The 21,378-nt window shown below is 60.9% G+C and overlaps 1 protein-coding gene across 5 annotated transcripts in view; it reads right to left on the bottom strand.

Moving 5' to 3' along the window:
* The window catches only part of BEGAIN (brain enriched guanylate kinase associated), a 45,842-nt gene extending 25,196 nt beyond the window's left edge, over positions 1-20,646 (bottom strand). Inside the window, exons 1-2 of one of the 5 annotated variants that reach the window (XM_046010040.1) lie at positions 20,618-20,646; positions 3,035-3,063 (exon numbers count right to left, since the gene is read on the bottom strand). In XM_046010040.1, the coding sequence (XP_045865996.1) occupies positions 3,035-3,048 (14 nt within the window). In that variant the 5' untranslated portion in view covers positions 3,049-3,063; positions 20,618-20,646. Of the gene's footprint in view, positions 1-3,034; positions 3,064-4,083; positions 4,151-18,714; positions 18,788-20,617 lie in introns of those variants that run through there. The other 4 variants (XM_046010038.1, XM_046010037.1, XM_046010039.1 and 1 more) reach the window with 4 other exon arrangements.
* Between the last annotated feature and the right edge of the window lie 732 nt (positions 20,647-21,378).

The following is a 21,378-nucleotide window of genomic DNA, read 5'->3' on the forward strand; positions in this document are numbered from 1 at the left end:
GCCCCTGCGGGGCGCTGGGGATGGAAGACTTGAGGGGGCAGAGCTCCCCTAGGAACTCCCTAGAAGGGCGGCTCTGCTAGAAGGGGCTCCCCTTCAGGGCACACGCCAGAGGGTGCTCCCCACCCCCTCACCTGTTAACCCCGGAATGCATCCCTGCGTCCTAGGGCCTCCCATGGACTTTGTGCCTCTTGGGAGTTCTCTCTGGTCTATCCTCCTTGCTAACTCCTATTTATTCTTCAAGCCTTGGCTCAAAGACCCCTGCCTCCAGGAAGCCCTCCCTGATATCCCAAGCCAGTGTCCCTGGCCTAGGATCCCTGGGAAGATCTGTTGTTGATGGGCCTGTGTCCCCGCCTGCTCTGGAGGGTTGGCCTGGGTCTTATGCGGTCTCAGTGCCCAGTGCAGGACTCCGTACGCAGAAAGGGAATGATTCCACTCGAGGGTGAGGGGCAAGAGAGTCCCAAAAGCAACAGAGAATAGGTGACAGGGAGAAAAAAGTTTACCCTGTAGACAAGAAGGCAGGTGGAAAGGCATTCTGGGCAGGGGAACAGCACAGGCGAGACAGAAAGGCTTGGCAGCTTATCTGGGACCGGGAAGGGGGGCTTCTGTATGGGGTGGGGGGTGAGCAGGGGGAGTCAGCAGAGGGGCTGGGGCAGGGGGAACCCACGAAGGGAGCTTTGGGTTCCTTTTGTCCACTCATCACATCTTTCCTGGACCCTTCCCCAAGCTAGACTTGGTTCCAAGCCCCACAGTGGGGGTGGGATGTCGAGTATTGGGGGGGGGAGGACCTGCCCACCAGGAGCTCAGTTCAGATCCCCAGGCCCAGCCTGCAAAGTGCAGAATTCACTCTAGGAGTAGGAGGCGGGGCCCAGGACACCCCAAGATCCCTTCCTTTCGACCACAAACGCACCTTCTCCAGCTTGGGGAACCCACCAAAGTATGGCTCGGACGCCCCACAGTGATCCCCCACGTGGGCCCCTGCTATGGGCCAGGTCTCAGGTGAGGCACCTCATTCTCCCAACAGCCCTGCCGCGGCACGGGATGATTAGGACATCCACTTCACAGATGAGAAAACTGAGGCCAGAGACTGGCTCTGTGGGTGCCCAAGCCCCATGACCTTCTTCCCCTACATTGTTTGAGGCCTCTTGGTCCTGGACCCCTGTCCCCGCCCCCCGAAACGGCACTAAATGCAGAATGGAACCCTACAGGGGCAGTCCCTGCACTGGCTGGTAAGGGTCTGGAAAGGCTCTTAAGGCAGCTCTGAGAACACTAATGGGGGTGAGAAGAAGAGGGCAGGACCCTCCCCAGTTCTGGGATGCTGTGCTGTGTCCTGGCCCCACGGGATCCCCATCCCCACCAGATCCACAATCCTGCCTCAGGTGAAAGGCCAAGGGACCCAGAATAGCCCAGAAGCCCAGGCTATTGCCACTCGCCTTTGGGACTCAGCCCCCCATGCCCTTAGCATCCCAGGCAGTGGGTCTGCCCAGATGGCTCCCTTGTCCCCCTGACTCACCTGCCCACCTGTGTCCTCTCTGTCCCCACTGCCCAGAACACAGGGGTGGGTGGACATGGAGAGCAAGAGAAAGACAAAGAGAACCACAGAAGGGACACCCCTCCCCCAAGCTGGTCTTGGGGTGCCCCGTGAATGCTACCTTTCAAGTCCCAGCTGAGTTAAGCACTGTCCCTTCTTCCTAGGGACCCATCCCAGGTGGGGAGACGGGTGAGATGACAGCCAGGGTTGGGTACCAGGGAGGGCCCTGGCCTGAGGTCAGAGGCCTAAGCTCATCATCTCCTTGGGGCTCGCCCGCCCCACCTGGACCGTGGCCATGCTCAGGTGGGCCAGACTGAGCATCAGGGTTTGGGTCTGAGCTCCAATGACCCAAGAGACCCGGCTCCCTCCTCCTAGCCAGGGACAAGAATGTCCTTGCCCAGTGGGACCAAGAGAGGGCTGCACTCCAGCTCAGTGGCCAGGAGATGGCCCTGCTCTGAGCAGCCCCACTCTGGCTTCTGTGAGACCACCTGTCCCAGACTCCCGCCCGGACACTCCCAACTCACCCACAGCACTTAGGGTCAGCTGGGTCTCTTTCCCTGCGACCTGGGCATGTTCTGGAACAAGCCTGGGCTCTGCTAGGTCCCAGACCCGCAGGGGATATGCGTCCTGGCCACGAGCAGCTTTCCCCTTGGATGCTGATTCTGGCCTTGGGAGGAGGGGCAGCTGGAGGGGGGAGGTCGAGAGACCCTCCAGACCTTGGGGGATGGTGCCCAAACCTAGCAGTCAGAACTGGGCCTGCTGCCCACACAACGCCTCGGCTCAGACTCCGGAAGGAAAACACAGGAGGGGTGTTCCCAAAGTGGGGGTCAGGGTGGCCAAGGGAAGTCGAGGAGGAAGTCGTGAATATTCACATCGGCTGATCCCGGGCCGGCTGAGAAGGGAGCCCGGGGCAGTCCACGATGGCTCAAAGTTTAGCACCCCGAGGGAGGCCGTAGGGGACACTCCCGGACTCGCGGGATTCCCCCAAAATGGCTCCAAGACGCGCCCGCCACGGCTGGCCAGCCGCGAGGACTCCATCCCCCACCCCCGCCCCCACGAGGCGGAAACTTAAAAGCTCAGAACCAGGCAACTGTCAGCTGGGAGTGGGGGGGAGGGGGCCCCAAGCCGGCGCGGGGACCGGGCGCGAACAGCGGGCGCAGAAGCCCGGAGGGTCCCGGGGAGAGGACAGAGGACAGCCGAGAGTCCGGGGGGGGGGGGGCGCACCGGGGCGGGGGGGGGGGGCCGCGCAGGCCCTCGCGGCGCACCACCTCCCCCCGCCGCGGCCTCCCCGGGCCCGGGCCGAGGAGCCCCCGCGCGCGCGGGGCTCCCCATTGTCTCGCGGCGCGCACACACGCACCCCACGGCGGCACACCGGCCCGCGCCAGCCCCGCCGAGGAGCCCGGGCCCCGTGGCTGCGCCCGGGCGGAGCCCTCCCCCCCCACCCTCCCGAGCGCCCCCACTCCGACCCGGCCCCGCGAGTCGCGGCCCGGGAGACGCTGCACTCACCTGAGTTTCTCCATGTCTGCGGCAGAGGCCTGCGAGAAACCAAACGAGAGGGTCAGCAGGCGGGAGGCGTGCGCTCCGCGGCCGCGCCGGGCGGAGCCGGGCACAGCGGGCACGGGCGGGTGCGGCGGCGGGGCGCCCCGCGCGGCTCGGTCGGCGGCAAGCCCGGCCCGCGCGCCCCCAACCCCTGCCCTCTCCGTCCCCGACCCGGGCCGCTGTCCCCGAGACTCAGGGGTGCGCCGGGCCGCGGCCGAGTAACAGGTGAGCCCGCCGGGGCCGCCGCGCTCCCCGGCACCGAGTTACGCCCCCCGGGGGGAAGAGGGGGCCGGCCCGGGGACTCGGGATGGCACGGCCCGGGGCGATCCCGGTCTCGCCCGAAGAAGGGGGACCCGGGCCGGCCCCGCTAACTCTCCCGCGGCCGCGGCCCCCGCCGCTCCCCGCACACCGCCCCCCCTCCCCCGGCCCGCCCGTTAACCCTTCCAACCCCGCGCTCCCTCCCGGAGGAAGCCGAGCCCGGATCGCAGAATCTCCTAGTCGGAGAATGTTCGAATCCGGGAATTGGGAACCATACGGGATTGCAGAACCCGACACTCAACACCATCCGAGGGTGATGGCATTGGGACCTCAGACTGCTCAGTCAGAGACCCCGCTGCCCTCAGATTCTGGGGTTCTGGGCCTGGCCTGCCCCTCCCGGGCCCGAGGGATTAACCCTTGCGCGCCCGGCTCGCCGCGGGGCTCCCTGCCGGGCTTGCGCAGACCCGCCCGCGCGCGGCTAGGAGACCCTCCCTGTCCAGCCCCGCACAGCCGGGCAGCCCCTCGGCGCGCCGGGCGGGGAGACCCACCCGCTGCCGTTAACCCTGCGGGCGCCGGCGACCGAGGGGGACCGCGAGCGGCCCGGGCGGGATCGCACTTCCTGCGCGGAGCGGGGGGCGCGGGGCGGGCTCTCCACCGCCCGGGAGAGGCCGCTCCCGGGAGCTTTCCCCCCGTCTTTCCGTGCCACGACTGACACTAAAGGGGGACGGGGGTCTGAACCCAGGGACCACGCGACACACCTGGGAAGACTGATGACTGCCCATCCCGGCCCCTCGCTCCGGGCGCCGCCGCCGCGTCCGCCGGGAGCGCGCTCCGCTCCGGTCCGGGCCCCACGCCGCCTCCCCCACCGCCCCGCCGGGCGAGGGCGCAGCCCGGCCAACAGCGCCGAGCTAGGAGGCCCGGCCCGGGGGCCTCCGCCGGGCTCGGCCGCCAACTCCCCGGGTGCTCGGGCAGGCCCTCCGGGGACTCCGCTGGCCTGTACCCTCACCTGCGAGCCGGGGTTGGGGGCAGCGCGGAGGCGGACGAAGCGCTCTGCTGCCCTTCAGCACCAGCGGGCTGCGGAGGGGCTGGGCGGGGGGGAAGGAATTTTAGAGCAAAGGATCCGCCGGGGGCCCGGATTGGCCGCCAGACACGACCCTGACTCTAAAAGTTGTTGGAGACCACGAGCCCAGACCCCCTCTAAATACCCTTCTCCCGTAAAGACAGAGAATTGGCCGCCGAGCCAGTGCCTCCCCCGAAAGCCCCCATATCCATCCCAGGCCCACCTTTCCCAGGTCCCCATCACCGGGCTCCGCACACTAGATCCTAGCATACAGCAGGCGCTCAATAAACACCGACCGGGCATGCCTAGATCCTACACCACTGTGGCGTCTTTTCCTGCCTCGCCTCTCTGACTGTGAGTTCCAGGCAGGAGCTCTGTCCCTTCACCGGGGCACCCCCAGCACCCGGCAGGCCTGGCCTCCACAGGGCCAGCGCAGGGTGGGAGGAGCCGCGCCTTCTCAGGGTCAGCCCCAGCCAGGTTCATACCCAACCCCAAAAGCCCAAGTGTTCCTCCATCCCCCGGCGCTTTCGTGCACATGCATTAGCTCTGGGCTAAGTTCTTGGGGCCGGCGGGGCAGGGAGCGGACAGCCAATGAGGTGAGCCCTGCCCTCTGGGGGCTAATGGTTGAGAAAGGAAACCCCCACTCTGTCCTGGGAGTTCCCCCTCCGCAGAGGGGCAAGGATAAATACCGGCACTACTGCCCGGATCCCCGGCCCCCCAGATGGTGGCTCCTCTGGACAGCTCAGCAGAGAAGCCATCATTCCCATTTCACGGATAAGGAAAGCAAAGGTCAAAGCCCAGCCCAGCCCAGCAGGGCCTGGAACCCAGTCCTCAGAGAGAGGCCTTCCCCACGCCGCCAAAGGCTAGGGGCACCCCTCGTATGTCTTTGGTTGTCTCAATCACTCACAGTGAATGACCTGCCAGGGAGTTTGTCTAAAATTAATAAGAATGTATTAAAATTTAATTTTAAAAATCTAGCATTAATTATTTATAGTGAATGTTTCAGCTTCTCTAAAAGGTCTGTCTGGGAGTTTCATCCCCAAGAAGAAATCTCTGGGGAGGCTGCTGAGTTGCCCTGGTGGTGGGGGAGGGAGCAGGCCAGGAAGACTTGTGGGGAAGGAGAGGGGGTCTAGCCCGGGCACTCTGGAGCCCTCCCTTCATGCTGCTACTCCAGACCCTGAAGCCTGGCTCTGATGCCTCCAGGAAGACTCAAATTCTCCCCAGACCCAGTGCCTGTGACCTCATCCTTAAAGATCACCTCCTCCAGGCAGCCCTCCATGGAGACCTAGTGGAGTTGTTTGGTTTAGGTCTCCATACCAGACGCATACCCCGGGGCAGGGCCTTTCTGGGCCCTGGCCCACCCCTAGCCTAGCGCCTCACCCAGGGTTTGGAAGCCGGGACGCAGCTCCGGATGCCCATGTGATGAGCAGTCACAGCTGTACGTGGCTGGGGAGCAGTGAGGCCAGCCCTGTGCGGAGGTGCTATGCCTTTGGCAATGGTCTTAGTGTTGGGGCCAGACCTCCAGGTTCAAGTTGACTCTGCAATTCAGAAGCACAAGATTTGGGAATATTCCTGAAATGCCCCTTTTACGGATGAGAAGAACAAGACCAGAGCCTGAAATGGACTTATTTCAAGTCACCTAAAGTAAGCCAGGGCCTGCCTGGTGGGCTGGGTAGAGGGGAATGGGGGCACTACCCGGATCTTGGGCCAGAGGGCGGCCTCCAATATTGGAGGATGACTATGAACATGAGGGGCCTGTGGGATGTCCAGGGTCCTCAGTGTGAAATGATGGGGCAGGACATACCCTCTGGCCCCTCTAGGGACCTGCAAGCAAGTGGAATCCCAGCACTCTTCTCCGGGGACTCCCATACCCATGGCCCCACGCCTCCTCCTGCAGCACACTGTGACCTTGTCTCCTCCTGGTGGTCCAGCCCCGTAGCCACCTTTATTTCCCCAGAACATCCCATGAGCCCTGCTGGTCGGCTCCTTGCCTCAGCCCACCTGTTCTCTGTCCTTGCCCCAGAATGCCATCCTCCTAGTGGCACCTGGGCACGGTGAGTAGCACACAGGAGGCTCTCCCAAGAAGCAATGGAGGGAGGCCAATCTACCTAACCCTCTGACCTCACCTCCAACCTGCCCCTTACTGGGCACACAGTGGCCACACTGGCCTCCTTGCTGGTCCCAAGCTCACCCAGCTGGCTCCTGCCTCAGGGCTTTCTCACGTCTTCCCTGCGCCTGGAATGCTCTGCCCCAGATCTTGCGTGGCTAGTGCCTTCTGTCTCTGACGACCCGTCTGGAGTGGCTCCTTGCCCACCAAAAGACTTCTCATCTCACCAGTCTCCTCCTTGGTCATTTGCCTCCCACTCTGCCCCTGCCCTATAAACGATACCTCTATCCCCAGCGCCCGGCGCAGAGGGCCTCCAGTGGCCAGCGGTGACACCAGGACCACAGCAGCTGCCCTTTCCCCCCCCCCCCTCCCCCCCTCCCCCAGATGCACCTGCTCCGTGCCCCCAGCGCCTTCCTGGCCTCCTGGCTCCTGTCATTCACTCACCACCCTGTGACCCTCCCCAAGCTAGGTGGCGCCTGAGCCCAAGGGCACATCTGCACGGAGTCCTGCCTGGGGAGCCCGCTCTGAGGCTGTGGGTCCTCCCGCTCACCCCTCCCCCCCCCCGCCAGCCGGTGTGTCCCTCTGCCACTGGACCATCTGGCTGGGTTGCATTGCTGCCCATTCCACTCCAAATCCTTCTGTTTCCAAACTACAGAGAGAGGGAATGGGAGTCTCTGTCTGGGGACGGGCCTGCTTGGTGCTGAGAGCCAGGCCTGGGACACTGGGAGCCTGGGTTCTGGTCCCAGCTCGGCCTCTGTCTCGCCATGTGACCCTGGGCCAGTCCCGGTCCTCCCTTGGGGCCGGGGGCTGGCCTCTCAGACTCCGACCCTAGTGCTCCACTGCCGAGGTCTCTGTAAATCCACTCAGGTCTCTGGTTTCCTCAGTTTCCCCCTTGCTCCCCAAGTTCCAACTCCAGGGGAGGAAACAAGCTGAACAATGTGGAGGGGGTGTGGGGGGTTCGAATCCCAGGTGTGGCAACCACAGAGGCCACCCACCTCCCACTGATGAAGACTCCTATGCAGCTGTGTGACCTCTGGCAAGTCTCAATCCCACATCTAGGGAGCATGGAAAGGTTTCAAAGGACATTGCAAGTGACAAGGTAGCCATGCGTAAGGGACTGTCTTGGGGATAGGGCTCCTCTGGAGAGCCAGCCTTTTAAATTTAATTATCTGGGGTGGACGGCCTTCTATGATGCCTTCTTGCCCTCATTCAACAAACATGGACCATGTGCCCTGTTCTAGGGGATTCAGTAGAGAACGAGCCAGAGGAATCTCCGTGCCCCGATGGCTTGGATATTCTCGCTAGAATGCGGATTGCATGGGAGGTCAGCACAGCGCCCCTGCTGCCCCCGTGTCTGATGGGAAGGAGGGAAGCCTGGGGCTGGCTGGAACTGTCCACAGGGAGGTCAAGATGGAGGGCAAGCCGTGACAGGGAGCTCATGGGAGCAGCAGGCTCTGGGCGTGGGGGGCCTGGTGAGTCTGGGAGTATCTGGTCACCCGTGGGGAGCAAAGGTGTGTGTCACGGGCTACGGTCAGGATTCGGGCTTCTGTCCTGAGTGGGTCGGGAGCCCCACAGGGCCAAACAGAGGACTGTCCCTGGCGTCACGGTGTGTGGGACGCACTGAAGGGTAAGTGTGGGGCCCCGGGGGTCCAGTCAGCACCAAGCCAGGCCTGCGGGGTGAGGGTGCAGGTCGGGGAGGCTCAGGGCCAGAGGTGACAGACGTCCCAGTGGGGACATGGCTAAGGGGGCAGGGGCACAGGTCCAGGAGATGTGAATCCGGGAGCGGCCGGTGCAGACGCCGCTCTGAAAGTCCCAGGACTGGAGGAGACGCCACGGAGTGAGTGTGGGGTGTAGAGACACTGCTTCAAGGTCAGAGTGCCGGGAGGGGCGGAGCCCGAGAAGGTCACTGAGAAGGAGCAGAGGGAAGGAGGAGGACAGCGGGGTTTTCCAGGAGAGGAGGGGAGACCAGCGTTCACAGACTGTGTCCTGCGTAAGAAGCTGGCTTCGTGTCCCTCAGGGCCCCCCGCAGGGCTGGCCTGTGAGGGCCACATAGCAGGTCGCCTGCCCATACCCTCGCCCCAGGACCAAGGTGAGCTGCGTGCTTTCCCGTCCCGACTCGATGGAAGGGAGAGGTGAGTGCTTGTCCCAGGTGCCCCCAGTAGGTTGGGGAGCTGAGCTCGGGGCTTGGCTTGGCAGTGGTGCCCCCAGACGGGGCCGGGAGCGCCCTTCTTCCTGGGATTCCAGAGCTGAGCTGAGCTGCACCCCGTCTCACTCCCCACCCTGCCTGCCTCTCCCTGGGCTCCATGGTAGCCTCAGGCAGGGCCTCGGGTTCCCATCCCAGCCTAACGGCTGCAAGCTGGCCTCCGGAGCTAAATCTGGCTTGCCAGCATGTTGTATTTGGCCTGCAAGAGGTTTTAAAAATTTTTTAAAAAACATTTGAGCCAACATTTAAAAATTGGGAGAGTTTACATTTTAAATTCCATATTTTTGGCTTCTACTGAAAATTTGCAAGATCTGGCAACTCCGGCCCACATTCCCACGTGGCAACAGTTGGGGAGCTGGGAAGCAGCTGCCCCCCGCCAGGCACCTCGGGGGGCTCCCACTAGAGAGAGGCACGGTCCACACCTAACTTACCCGCCAGCTTAGCTAGACGGGGCGGGGTGCGGGGAACTGAGGCCTGGAGGGAGGAGGGACTTGGCGGTGTCACTCAGGAAAGCCCCTGGGACAGGATCTGGGGACCTCCGGGCCTGGCATCAGGGGTCTCATCACCGCCTCAACCTGGGTAGAGCCCCCAGCCTGCCTCTCCTTGCATGGCCCTGGCTCTGGCCCTCCCGCTCTCTTCTGACCTCGGGAATTGGCTGGCTTCGGTCATTCCTGCTGTCACCCAGGCCTGGGGACCATGAGAACTGGAGGTCTCAGAGGCCTGCCTTTTTTGTGGCTTCATGTTTGCTAGACAATGCAGGGGAGAACCAGGGTCACCCAAAGCCACTCACTCAGATGGGACAGAGTCCGGCCTAAAATCCAGGTCCCTCCCCTGGTGTGTAGCTGCCCACCCCCCTCCCCCTCAGGTGTGAATGGTGAAACTCCAGGCATTATCCTCAAAAAAGGACTTTCAGGTTAAGGACTGGAGGACAGGGATCTGCTCCGCCCCCCGCCCCCAGCCTGGGAATAGTTCTGGGGACACAGGCCTGTGTAGGCCAGGAGGGCAGGAGACACACAGCAAATGACCACCAGCATGACCTTCACAGGATCACCACGCCAGAGACTGAACTCCTACTGCGTGCCAGGCCCTTTCACCCATGACCGCTAACGCTCCTGCCCCCACACACCCTGGAGGACGGAGGGCTCTGCTGTTCTCTGCTGCTCCTGCTCTGTGAAACAGGCCTGCTCCTGGTAGCTCTCTGACCCTCCTATCTGAGCCTCTGATGTGCGGCTGGGACAGAGGGGACTCAGAGCAGGGGTTCCCCATGCTGTACGGAATCCTCCAGAGGCCTGGGGGTCATGGAGTTCCCCCAGGGCCCAGTGTCCCCAGAGCAAGGGCTGCCCCATGTGCAGGGCTGAGTGGCAGAGAGGCGGGGGTTCCCCTTTGCCAGGCCACCCGTTGGGTGGGTTCCCTGTGACAAGGCAAAAGAAGGTTCATGACCACTCCTGCCTGTTCTTCCCGGCCAGGGAAACCGAAGCCCAGAGTGGTGGTGACCTGTCCTGATGACCAGCAGGCAGGGGATCCTTGAGCCTAGTCTGGCTCAAGCTGAGAGCGCCCGGGCTGGGCTCAGGGCAGCTGGGCCCAGCAGCCACCAGGGAAGGCTGCCTACTGGCCACGCTGCTCCCCGCTCGCCCTGGAGAACGAGGCAGGGGCCTGGGGGCCAGGGAGGGGGCAGCGGCAGGAGACTCTGAGGAGCAGAGGGGCAGAGGGAGGGGTTGAGACTGCCTGGGTCCCCTGGCTGCTCTGCCATGACCTGAGACTCAGTTTCCTCCTCTGGACATTGGGAGCATAGCGATGGCAGCAACCTCCAGGGGGTGCCCTGCCTGGGCTCAAGCGTTAGAACAACACCCAGAATTTTGTTTTGAAAAGAAGCTGTCCTGGTAGGGAAGCCGTCCTCAAGGGTCCTGGTCGCGAGCTCCGCCAACCTGGTCCTGTGGCCCCACCTAGCTCCTGCACCCAGAGAAGTCTGGAAGGGGCTCTGTCCTCGCCTGGCCCCAGGGGACACAGATCGTTGGGGAGACAGAGTCAGCACGGGTGGGTGTGCACGCACGTGGGACTCTGCTCTGCACAACGAGGTCTCCGGGACAGCTAAGGGGAGGCCGGGGCGTCGGGGTGCGCAGGGTGGGTGGAGCGTCGGTGCTGAGAAAGACACCTGCTTTGAGATTTGAAGACCTCGGTCCCAGCCCAGACCCCCCGTCATGTGACTTGGGGCACGCGGCAGCCCCTTAGAGCCTCAGTTTCCAATTCTATAAAATGGGGGAAGGACATGGACCCATCTACCTGCCCAATAGGACAGGGTCATACCACCTCACATGGAGGGGTCTGAAGTTCGAAAATTCAAAGCGACAAGCATATGAAACCCTGTGATAAAACAGGGAGGCAAAAATTGATGTGCACTTGGGTCACAACGATCTGCCTGCCCCGAGCCAGAAATTTCACCGTAGAGATTCATTCTTTCGGTTCTTAAGGTCTTGCCCGTCACAGATAGGATAAAGGGGGTGTGATGAGGGAACTCGGATGTGGTCAGCCAGGACTGATGGAGAAAGGACACAGGAAAGGAGGAGGGAGGGGACCCCAGCAGCCTCTGCCGAGCTGCCTGAAGGAGGATGGGCTGAGGCCGAGACTCACCCGGTTTGGAGGCTTCCGGGGGGAGGTCGCTTGGCCCCCATGTTCGCCGCCAGCTATTCGAGAACCACTAGTCTCCACGGCCCGTCCTGGCCCGGCTCTGCCAGCAACCTCAGCTGGGGACAGCGGAGGGTTTAAGGCCAGGGTCTTCTCTGGGGCTTCAGCTCCTGTGAGGGGCTCCTGGGTGGGGCCTGGGTCTTGCTTCCTCCCAGAGGGCTCTGGGCTGCGGCCTCTGGGCCCCCGGAAGGCCTCCAGGGTCCCAGGATCCAGCACTCTCACAGTGACCTCATCTAGGAACCTGGAGAAGGGCAGCCTGGCCTCTCTTCGGCGGCGCAGCCGGGCAAGGGGGCCTCTGGCAGTCTTGCTGCCCGTGCTCAGGGGCTCTGGGGGGGACCGCAGGCCAGCTGATGCCTGTGTCTCCTCCTGGCCTGGTCCTACTGCCCAGCTGGGGCAACGGGTCTGGTCCTCGGGGTTCCGGCCTAGAGTGGGACCTGGTGCACGGCTTTGAAGGTCCTCTCTGCATGCTTCCTTCCTCGGGGCTGCGGCCCGGGGCTCCAAGAAGGAGCTGTGGCCATCTTGCCTGGGGCTGCCAGGGTCAGGGCCCCGGGCCTGAGAGTCCGCCCCGGAGAGCATCCTCCTTAGTTAGTCCAAGGTCAAGCCACTCCAGTACCTCATTGACCCCCACTTCTTTCCTCCCACGGGACTGGGATCCCCTGGCCTCTTGTGAGGGCGTGGTCAGGGGCCACCTGCCCCTCATTGGCCAGAGTGACCTGCTGAATCCCTGCCTGCTCATTGATCCAGAGAGCACGTGGCAGGGGGGCTCCCACCCCCTCCATTGATTCTCACTGAGTGAGAGCTGGGCTTCAGGGCTTAGAAAGTGCTACAGAGAAGGTCATGTCCTGAGCTCCATGTCTGCTGGGGGGGGGGGAGCGGGGGAGGGGCAGCCTGCACTGAGCACCTGCTGAGTCTGGGGAAGGGGCTGGCCTGGGCCTCACACGCCACTCACATCTCCTCTGCCAGGTGTGGTGTTGGATGCATGGAGATGGAGAGGTGCGCAGCACAGAGACAGCTGGGACAACTGCCAGGAAGGGTGAGCACAGGGCCTGAATAAGGGGAAATTAGAACATCATTGATCTGACCAAATGAGAGGGTATGGTGGAGACTGCCGTTTGCCCACTGTTTTCCTATCTGTCCTCAGTAAAGAACTCATTTTATTCCAGAAGGAAAGATACTCAGCTGAAAGACTGCATTTCTCAGGCTCCTTTGCAACCAAGGGTTGCCTGGGATATATAAACAGAAGTTATTGGGTGTGACTTCAGGCAGAGCTCCTTAAAAGGGATCAGACAGCTTGCATGTGCTTCTTTTGCTCCCACGCCCCACCCTCCTGCTTCTTAAGTGGAACATTGAAATGATGGTTGGAGCTATTGCAGCTACCTTGCACCACGAGGCAAACTTGTGGGAGAAGCTATTTACAAAGGTGGGAAGAGCAGAAAGATAAAAGGAACCTGGGCTCCTGATGGCTACTGAGTCATCACACCAGCCCTGGACCACCTGCCTTTGCGTGCTTTAACTCAAGAGAAATAACCTCTTGTCTGATGTGAGCTGTAGTTACTTACTTCCAGGTTCAATTACTAGCAGGTGTGTGCAATTCCTCAACAATACACAGGGGATAAGGCAAAGAATAGTGTTTGGTAATGCAATGAGGGAAGAGCCTTTGGCACATAGGTCCCAGAGTGTAATTAAGTGGGGAGTAGAATGGAGAAGAATAACCTAGAGAAAAGGCCAGCGCCAGGCCTGGGCACTTTCTCCTTTGTGTGGAGGGAGATAGGCCTGCCTCTGGCATCTCAGGAAGAGAGGAGGCAGGACTCCTTCCTGGGATGCACCTGTGTGAGTCAAAGGAAGTCTCACTGCAGGGTGGCAGCCCCAGGCCCTTGGCTGGCCAGCTGCTGGCCACCACTACCACCTGGGCTTCTGGTGCTGCTCAGAGCTTGGCCTTGACTCTCCTTGGCAGTGTCTACTCATGGCTGTGAACCTGGGGCCCCTGCCCACTTGGTGATGCCTAGATGCCTCATATCAAGTGCTAGGGACCCCTTCTTTTCTGGACTCAATTGGGCACCTCTCTGAATGCCCCCAGAGCATCTGTGGCTGAATGTCTGAAAAGTTCCATAAGCTCAGCTGCACAGGAGCAGCCTGGGTTCCTTCTCCCTTCTCCTCCTCCCACTTCCAACCAGCAGGTCCTGGCAATTCAGCTCCTCTTAGACCTGACCACATCCCTCCATCCCCAACATCACCTTGCTCGACCCAGGTGCCACCATGTCTCACTGTACACCTGCAATCACCTCTCTCCCAGGCCCCTGACCCTCTGTTGGTCCAGCTTGGTCCACCCCACAAACATACCAGTGTGAATTTTAAAATTCACAGACCAGATAACTAGACAATGTCACATGATCATAATGCCCTGAAAATCCCTGCCAGCCAATGTCTTCTTTAGAAGCACCAAAGGGCCCCTGGAACCTCTGTCAAGTTGCTGACTGTGCTAAGCTCTATCTGGTCTCAGGGCTTTTGCAGGTGCTGTTTCCTCCACCCGAATCACTCTCCCTCCCTGTCTCTTTCCCCCTGTCTCCTCACCTAATTCACATTTAACTTCAGGGCCCGAGTCATCAGCCTGCCCCCTGGTAACCCCCAGATCAGATCAAATCCGCTTGCAAGAGCCTCTTGTCACCCCTGCACTTCTCATAGCACAGCCCCCAACTGCAAAGGGTACATTTGCAATCATTTGTTTATTCTCTCTGTCCCCAGGAATTGAAACTCTGTTCCATCCTCACTCTCTACATAGGCCTAGGCACATAGTAGGTGCTCAATAAGTAGTTCTGGAGTGGCCCCTTTCTGGGCTGAGAACTGCGGAGGAGAACATTGAAGAGCACGGATCGCAGGCTCTTAGAAAACCAAGCATCCCCCTAGCCTTGCAGTCCCCTGATAGCCACTCCTTGACACCTGGATAGCCCCCTTGGCAGTGGCTGTCCAGCCCCTGCCCCATCACCATCTCCATCACCATCACCATCACCAACTCCATCTCAATCACTATCTCCATCCCTGTCATCATTGCCGTCTTGAACTCCATCACCACCACCATCATCTCCATCACGATCTCTATCACCAACTCCATTGCCATCACCATCTCACCATCTCCGTCTCCATCACTATAACCATCCCATCTCCATCACTACCTTCGTCACCACCACATCTCCATCACCATCCATCCCCATCCCCATCCCCAACCCCACCACCAACTCCGTTTCCATCAACAACTCCCTCCCCCACCATTACTACCACCATCTCCATCACGATCTCCTTCTCCATCCCCATCTCCATCACGGTCTTGATCACCATCAATATCCATCTTCAAAGAAAAAATCTATCTTCATCGCCAACTCTGTCTCCATCACCATCTCCATCACCATCACCATCACCACCTCCATCACCATCTCCATCACTATCACCAACTCTATCCTCATTTCCATCCCCATCCCCATCACCAACTCCATATCCATCAACCATTTCCATCACCATCTCCATCATGATCTCCATGTCCATCCCCATCCCCCATTCCCATCTCCATCTCCATCACCACATTCATCACCATCACATCTCCATCACCATCACCAACTCCATTCCCATCTCCATCTCCATCTCCATCACCAACTCCGTCTCCATCACTGTCTTCATCACCATCAACATCACCATCACCACCATCTCCACTGCCATCACCATCTCCATCGCCAACTCTGTCTTCATCACCAAGTCCATCTCCATCATCATCTCTGTCAGCACCTCCATCTCCATCTCCGTCATTGTCTCCATCACCATCAACATCTCCATCCCCATCTCCATCCCCATCACCAGCTCCATCTCCATCAACCATCGCCATCTCCATCACTACCACCATCTCCACCAACTCCATCCCGATACCTGTTACCATCCCCATGTCCAGCAACATCACCATCACCAACTCTGTCTCCATCACCACCACCTTCACCACCACCATCTCCATCGCCATCACCACCATCATCTCCATTACAATCTCCAACATTTAAACCATCACCAACTCCATCACCATCACCACCTCTGCCAACATCACTGTCTCCATCTCCACCACCATCTCCATCTCCATCACCATCATCACCATCTCCATCACCATGACCATCACCAACTACATCTCCATCACTATCTCCATCACTATTTCCATGTCCTTCACCCCATCATCTCCATCACCATTTCCAACTCCATCGCCATCTCCACCACCATCATCATCTCTATCACCATCACCATCATCACCATCATGTCTATCACCATCGTCATCTTCACCACCAGGGCCATCACCACAACCAACTCCATCACCATTTCCATCACCACCTCCATAACCATCTCCATCACCATCCCCATCTCCATCATGACAACCATTATCGTCATCTCCATCTCCATCACTATCTCCATCTCCTTCAATATCATCTCCCTCACCACCATCATCTCCATCACCACCACCATCTCCATCACCATCTCCTCAACACCAACACCAACATCAACATCTCCACCTCCATCACCATCACCATGTCCATCACCACCACTGCAGCAGGAGGCTGCAGACTCAAGGTCAAATCCCTCTCCAACACTCTGAGTAGGACCGTGGACAAGTCATGTCCCTTCTTTGCCACATGAAGATGGATGCCCCCTTCAGGGACAGTGGTAGGAAGTGGTGTGAGAACACAGGAGCTGGGCGCCTTTATCACAGAGCCTGGCATCTCATAGGACCTCAGGGTGCATAAAACACAGGGCTCTAATGTGTCCCATTCCCTGTGTATGTGTGGTCACAAGAGTGTTCTAGGGACTCTGGCCAGCTGGTCCTCCGAGCTTCTCCTAGAGTTGCTGGCTGCATCAGACAAGTTCCGTTGTCATAACAACCCACTGGCTCTCTGCCGCCTGGGCCCGAAGCCTGGGAGGATGCTGCCGGCTGCCGAAGCTTGCATCCTGGGCCTGCTCACCTCTCAGCAGCCTGGACTGTCTCTCCTGAAAGGGCTCCACAGCTCCTAGCACGGCAGCCCCTGCCTCTTGACTCATCTGTTGCCGTCCCACTTCCTGACTCTCTACTGTGTCAAGCTCCGTGTTTAGCTTGCACATGCCTCATGGCCCAAATCTGCACCCAGCCTGCAAGCTGGGATGGTTATGAACTCAGTTTCGTGCTAAAAGAGGCAGAGTCCCTGGGAGGCAAAGTGACTCGTCCAAGGTCCCGTGGCTCGGACATTGCAGACCCAGGAGGGGAACCCATAGGTCAAGTTCTCACCCTGTTTCCTCTCTAGCACCCCCACATCCCCTCCACCACTGCCTGGCCCCTCCTTGAGCTCATGGGCGTGAAGCGGGCCTCTGTGAACTTGGAGAGAGGAGGGACACAGCTTCCTATTGCCTCTTGGGCTGGAGCAGGAAGACCCGGTTAGAGGTGCGGGGGGCGGGGGGTGCTCCGTAGGACGGGCCGGGCGCCTGGGTGGCTCAGTCGGTTAAGTGCCCAACTCTTGGTTTCGGCTCAGGTCCTGATCTCATGAGTCGTGGGACGGAGGCCCATGTGGGGTCCTGCGCTCTCAGAAGGAGTCTGCTTGGGTAGTTTCCCTCTTCCCTTCCCTCCACTTATTCTTTCTTTCTTTCGAATAAATAAATAAATTTTTAAAAAACAAAACAAAACGAAAAAACGAATCCTAGAGGGCAGCCCCAGGCCGTGGCTCTCTTGAGTCCCCAGCGTCCATGCTCTGTGGCAACGGTATTCATAGTCTAGATTCTTCCCAGCCTTTCTTCCTCAGAAGGGGCGGGCACTTGAGCTGTCCAAACCTTCCAGGATGCAGGACTCCCTGCTGGTCACCTGTCTTTACAAGAACAGCCCCTTCCGTCTCTCCAGCCCCGCAGCCTCCCCACGAGGCTATCACGGAACCGGAGCCCTGGGGGTCATGTGAATAAGACAGCAGCATCCAGGAAATCAAGATGCTTCACCCATCCGACCGACCAGCCTTCAACCCATCCATCCCTATAGTCACTCATCGGTTAACATGTGCCCATTTGTGCATCCTTCCGTGCCCGTACCTGCTAGCAGCTGACCTGTACTCGCCCAGCTGCTAATTCTCTAATTCCTGTATCCATCCACCCACCCACTCATCCACGCATCCATCTGCCCACCCGCGGACGCATCCATCCATGGACATGTGTCCATTTGTGCACTGAGCCATCCCTCTATGCCCGTATCCACGCACTCATCAACATCCCGCTCAGGTACCTCCCCATCCCTTTTCCTGCACCCACCCACACATGCCTACGGCCACCATCTTACTGGCTCCCGAGCACCCCTCTATCTGTGCCAGCCTCCAAGCATTGACGAATCCATTTAGCATCCATCTATCCTGGCACGGACGCTTGTGTCCATCCATCCCTTTATCCATCTATCCGTCTGTGGACATCTGTCCATCCGTTTCAGATCCTTCCATCCATTCACCCATCTGTCTTGCCATATGCATCAGAAATTCACCCTCCTGTCAGTCCACCTATGCATCCGTCCACTGATGCCTTGTTCTAGTCATCCAGTCATGCATCCTTATCCATTCTTTCGGTCGCTCACCCTCCCATCCCTATCTACCCTGCCACTTACAACCGTCAGTCTCCGCTCCCACACATCTACCCTTCTGCTTTCTGTTCCTACATCCACCAGTCTGTCCTGCTGTACACTTCCCATCACTGGCCATCTACACACTCTCCCCTTTGGTCCACTGAACATTCCCGAGCAGAGTCGGGTGCATGGGGAGAGTATGCTAGGTGAATACAGAATTCATTCCTTTACTCACTCATCCATCCATTCATTCCTATAATATTGAACCAAGAGAGACAGCTCTGGTCAGCTCCTCCCATCAGCTACCATCTGGAGCCTGCTCTGGGACAGAAGTCACACGTACTGACCATGATGGGTGTTACATCAGCCACTGAGGCCCAGAGAGGGCCAGGGTCTCGGTGACGGTCACACAGTGAATCAGTGGCTGAGAAGGAACCGGTACTCAAGACTCCAGATTCCTATCCAGGCCTTTCCACCAGGCTGGTCACCAGCCTCGAGGAGGAGGGGAGACCAGGAAGGGATGTTAGGGACAGTTCTAAACCCAACACAGCAAACCTTGAGGTCACCCACCCCTGAATATTTCCCTGGGAATCTTCATGTGCTCTGAAGGGAGAGATCACCTCTCCCCGCCACATGGCCATACACTTGACCTCCAACTCCAACAGGACTGAGCCTCCTCTGATCCCCGTACTCTCCCCTCTTACCCCTTGGTCTTCACCCATGTTGCCCCCCCCCGACATTCCCCTACCCTCACCTGTTCGGGTCTGACTCAACCCAGGACCTCCCCTCCTGGGATTTGAGAAACTATTTGTGGGCTGTCTCCAAAACAGGACATGGATTCCTGGGCTGCTCTCATTTCATTCATTCATTCATTCATTCATTCTTCAATGTCAAGTGCCCACAGGAGCAGGGGCGCGCCTTCAGAGTGCTGTTGTGGGGATGAGGCATGAAGCTGATACTGGACTTGGCACACAGTAGGTGTTCAATAAATGGTGACAATCGCGGGCCAGACTCTGTGCCTGAGTCCCTGCGAGTGTAAGGGAGATGATCTAACAGACGGCGTGTGACTCACTTCCCACCCAGACCTGGAAATGTCTCCCATCCCACCTCACCCCTTGGAAAGTCCATCCCCTAAGACAGGCTCCCGGCAGCCCTCAGCCTCCTGGCTCAGCATCCCAGGTGTGAACGGCTCCAGGTTCTGAGGCTCCGCAGAACACAGAGCTACATATATGAGACAGTAGCCCAGGAGGCCCCTCCACGGAGCCACAGCCGCCCCTCGCCCAGCACCGATGTGCCTCTCAGCCGGGAAGAAGCTGCGTCTGCCACTGTGCTTGCTTTTCTCTGCTGCCCTGATTACAGTTAGAGTCGGGAAAATTAAGGGTTTTCGGGGACGCTGCCAGGGCCCTTGCTGCTGCCTCCCCGCCCTGCACCTCACAGATGCCAGGCAGAGCCGCCTCCATCGGCCACTTGCCCCAGCCAGCCGTGCCACTCTGGGCCAGGCTGGGGAGCCCCCCACAGTTCACCAGGGGCTTTCTCCCACTGTCCCCAAGGACCCTGGGAACAGAGGGGGTCTTTGCTGGGATTGGCGGGTCGTGGAACTGGGGCCCAGTGAAGGGAGCCATCTGCCCGTGGCCCCTAGAGATGGAGGGCATGGGACCTCAGAAGGAGCCAGGCCCGGGGAGTCCCAAGGCCTTGACCCCTGCTGTGCACAGCGGGCGACCCGGGCCCTGCAGGACCCATTTGCAGGCGCTCCTCCTTCGGCCACCCCCACTCACTCCTGCGTGCCTCCTCGCTCCCATTCCGCTCCTCAGGAGACTCCAGGAGGTCGCCCACGCTGTTCCTGTCCCAGAGGAACCCACTGGGGATGGGGTGGGGCACAGGCGAGGAGGAAACACCTCTAAATCAGGCAGGAAGCGGAAGCGCTAGGGCAGAAATTCCCAGCCAACGCGCCGCCGGGGTTCGGGGCGGGTGCGAGCGCCAGCTGAGCGGCCGTGGGCCTCAGTTTCCTCGCTTGCCACCGAGGGGAATGTCAGCCCCTGCCTTGAAGGTCCCGAACGAGACGGAGGGGTCCCTGGGCCGGGGCGCGCCCACGCGCTGCAAAAGCTCGGCGAACCCGCCCGGGGTCCAGCCTCCTTCCGGCCACTCGGCCTTTGGGGCGGCCTCCGCGAGCCGGGTCTGGCCCTGCCCCCTGACGCAGGGCAGGACGAGGCCTGCCGGCACCCGGCCACCTGTCCCCTGTCCTCGCCCTGGGCCCCCGCCCCACCCTCCCGCCCGCCCGCCGCAGGGACGCACGGGTCGGGGGGCGATCGCCCGCAAACCGGACCCCGGCGCTCGGGCCGGCGGGGGGGCGGGGAGGGGCCGAGCCGCGCGCGGAGGCTGAGTCCCTGCCCCGCCCCGAGACTGCCCGGTGCCCGGGAGCGGCCAGCGGCCCCCCCCACCCCGCCTCCTCCCCGGGCCAGCGAAACCTCCGCGGCGGGGCCCTGGCGCCCCAGCACCGGAGGGGGCGCCGCGGTCAGCGGAGAGGAGGCTGGACAGCCGCCTCCCCCCACCCGGGCCGGAGCGGGGGTGCGGTGCAGAGCCCGCCCCGGGCGTGGGAGGCGCCCGCCCCGCCCCCCGCCGGTGCCCGCGCCGCGCCCTCCCCGCTCGCAGGTACTCACCGCCCGGCGGAGCCGGCCCGGCCGGCGGCCGCCCGTCCACATGGCCCCGGGGCAACCGCGCCTCTCGCCGCCGCCGCCGCCGCCGCCGCCGCCGCCGCCGCGCTCGGGTCCCGCCGCCCTCCCCACCGAGGCCGAGCGCGCCGGGAGCCGGCGCGGCCGGGGCTCCCCCACCCCCCGGCTTCCCGCAGGGAGCGCCCGCCCCCCGCCCCCAGCCCGGCTCCCCGCCAGCCCGGGCCCCGCGCAGCCGCGGCTGATTCAGCGGCTCCCCCCGCCGCGCCGGGCCGGGGCGCACTCGAGGGGCGCGGGGCCGGACCGCGGGCGCGGGGGTGCGCGGGGTCTCGGGAGCCGGCGAAGGAATGGCGGCGGGGCAGGGAATGAATGAACGCGTGCGAGCATGAATGGTGGGGCGCGTGAATGAGTGAGTGCCCGGCGTGCGTGCGCGAGGAACGAATGAATGAGGAACGAATGCAGGAGGGGAGCGCAGAGGGAAAGAGTGAATGGGCCCGTAAAGCCGGGAAACCCTAGGTACTGCCCTGTCCAACCCATTCATCCATTCATTCACTCAGTTCCCAACACTTATTGGACACCTACTGTATACCAGCCCTGCTCTAGGCCTGGGAACGCCGCGGGGAACGCAGCCAAATTCCTGAGCTCCTGGAGTTCACAGTTTATAAATGTAGAACCCGCGGGAGTGGGAGCCCGGGGGAGGGGGCGCGAAAGGCGTGACTCGGCCAAGATAAGTTACCTCTCTCCCGGCCCTT

The sequence above is a fragment of the Meles meles genome, chromosome 6 (genome assembly GCF_922984935.1).
Source record: "Meles meles chromosome 6, mMelMel3.1 paternal haplotype, whole genome shotgun sequence".
Taxonomy (NCBI): Eukaryota; Metazoa; Chordata; class Mammalia; order Carnivora; family Mustelidae; genus Meles; species Meles meles.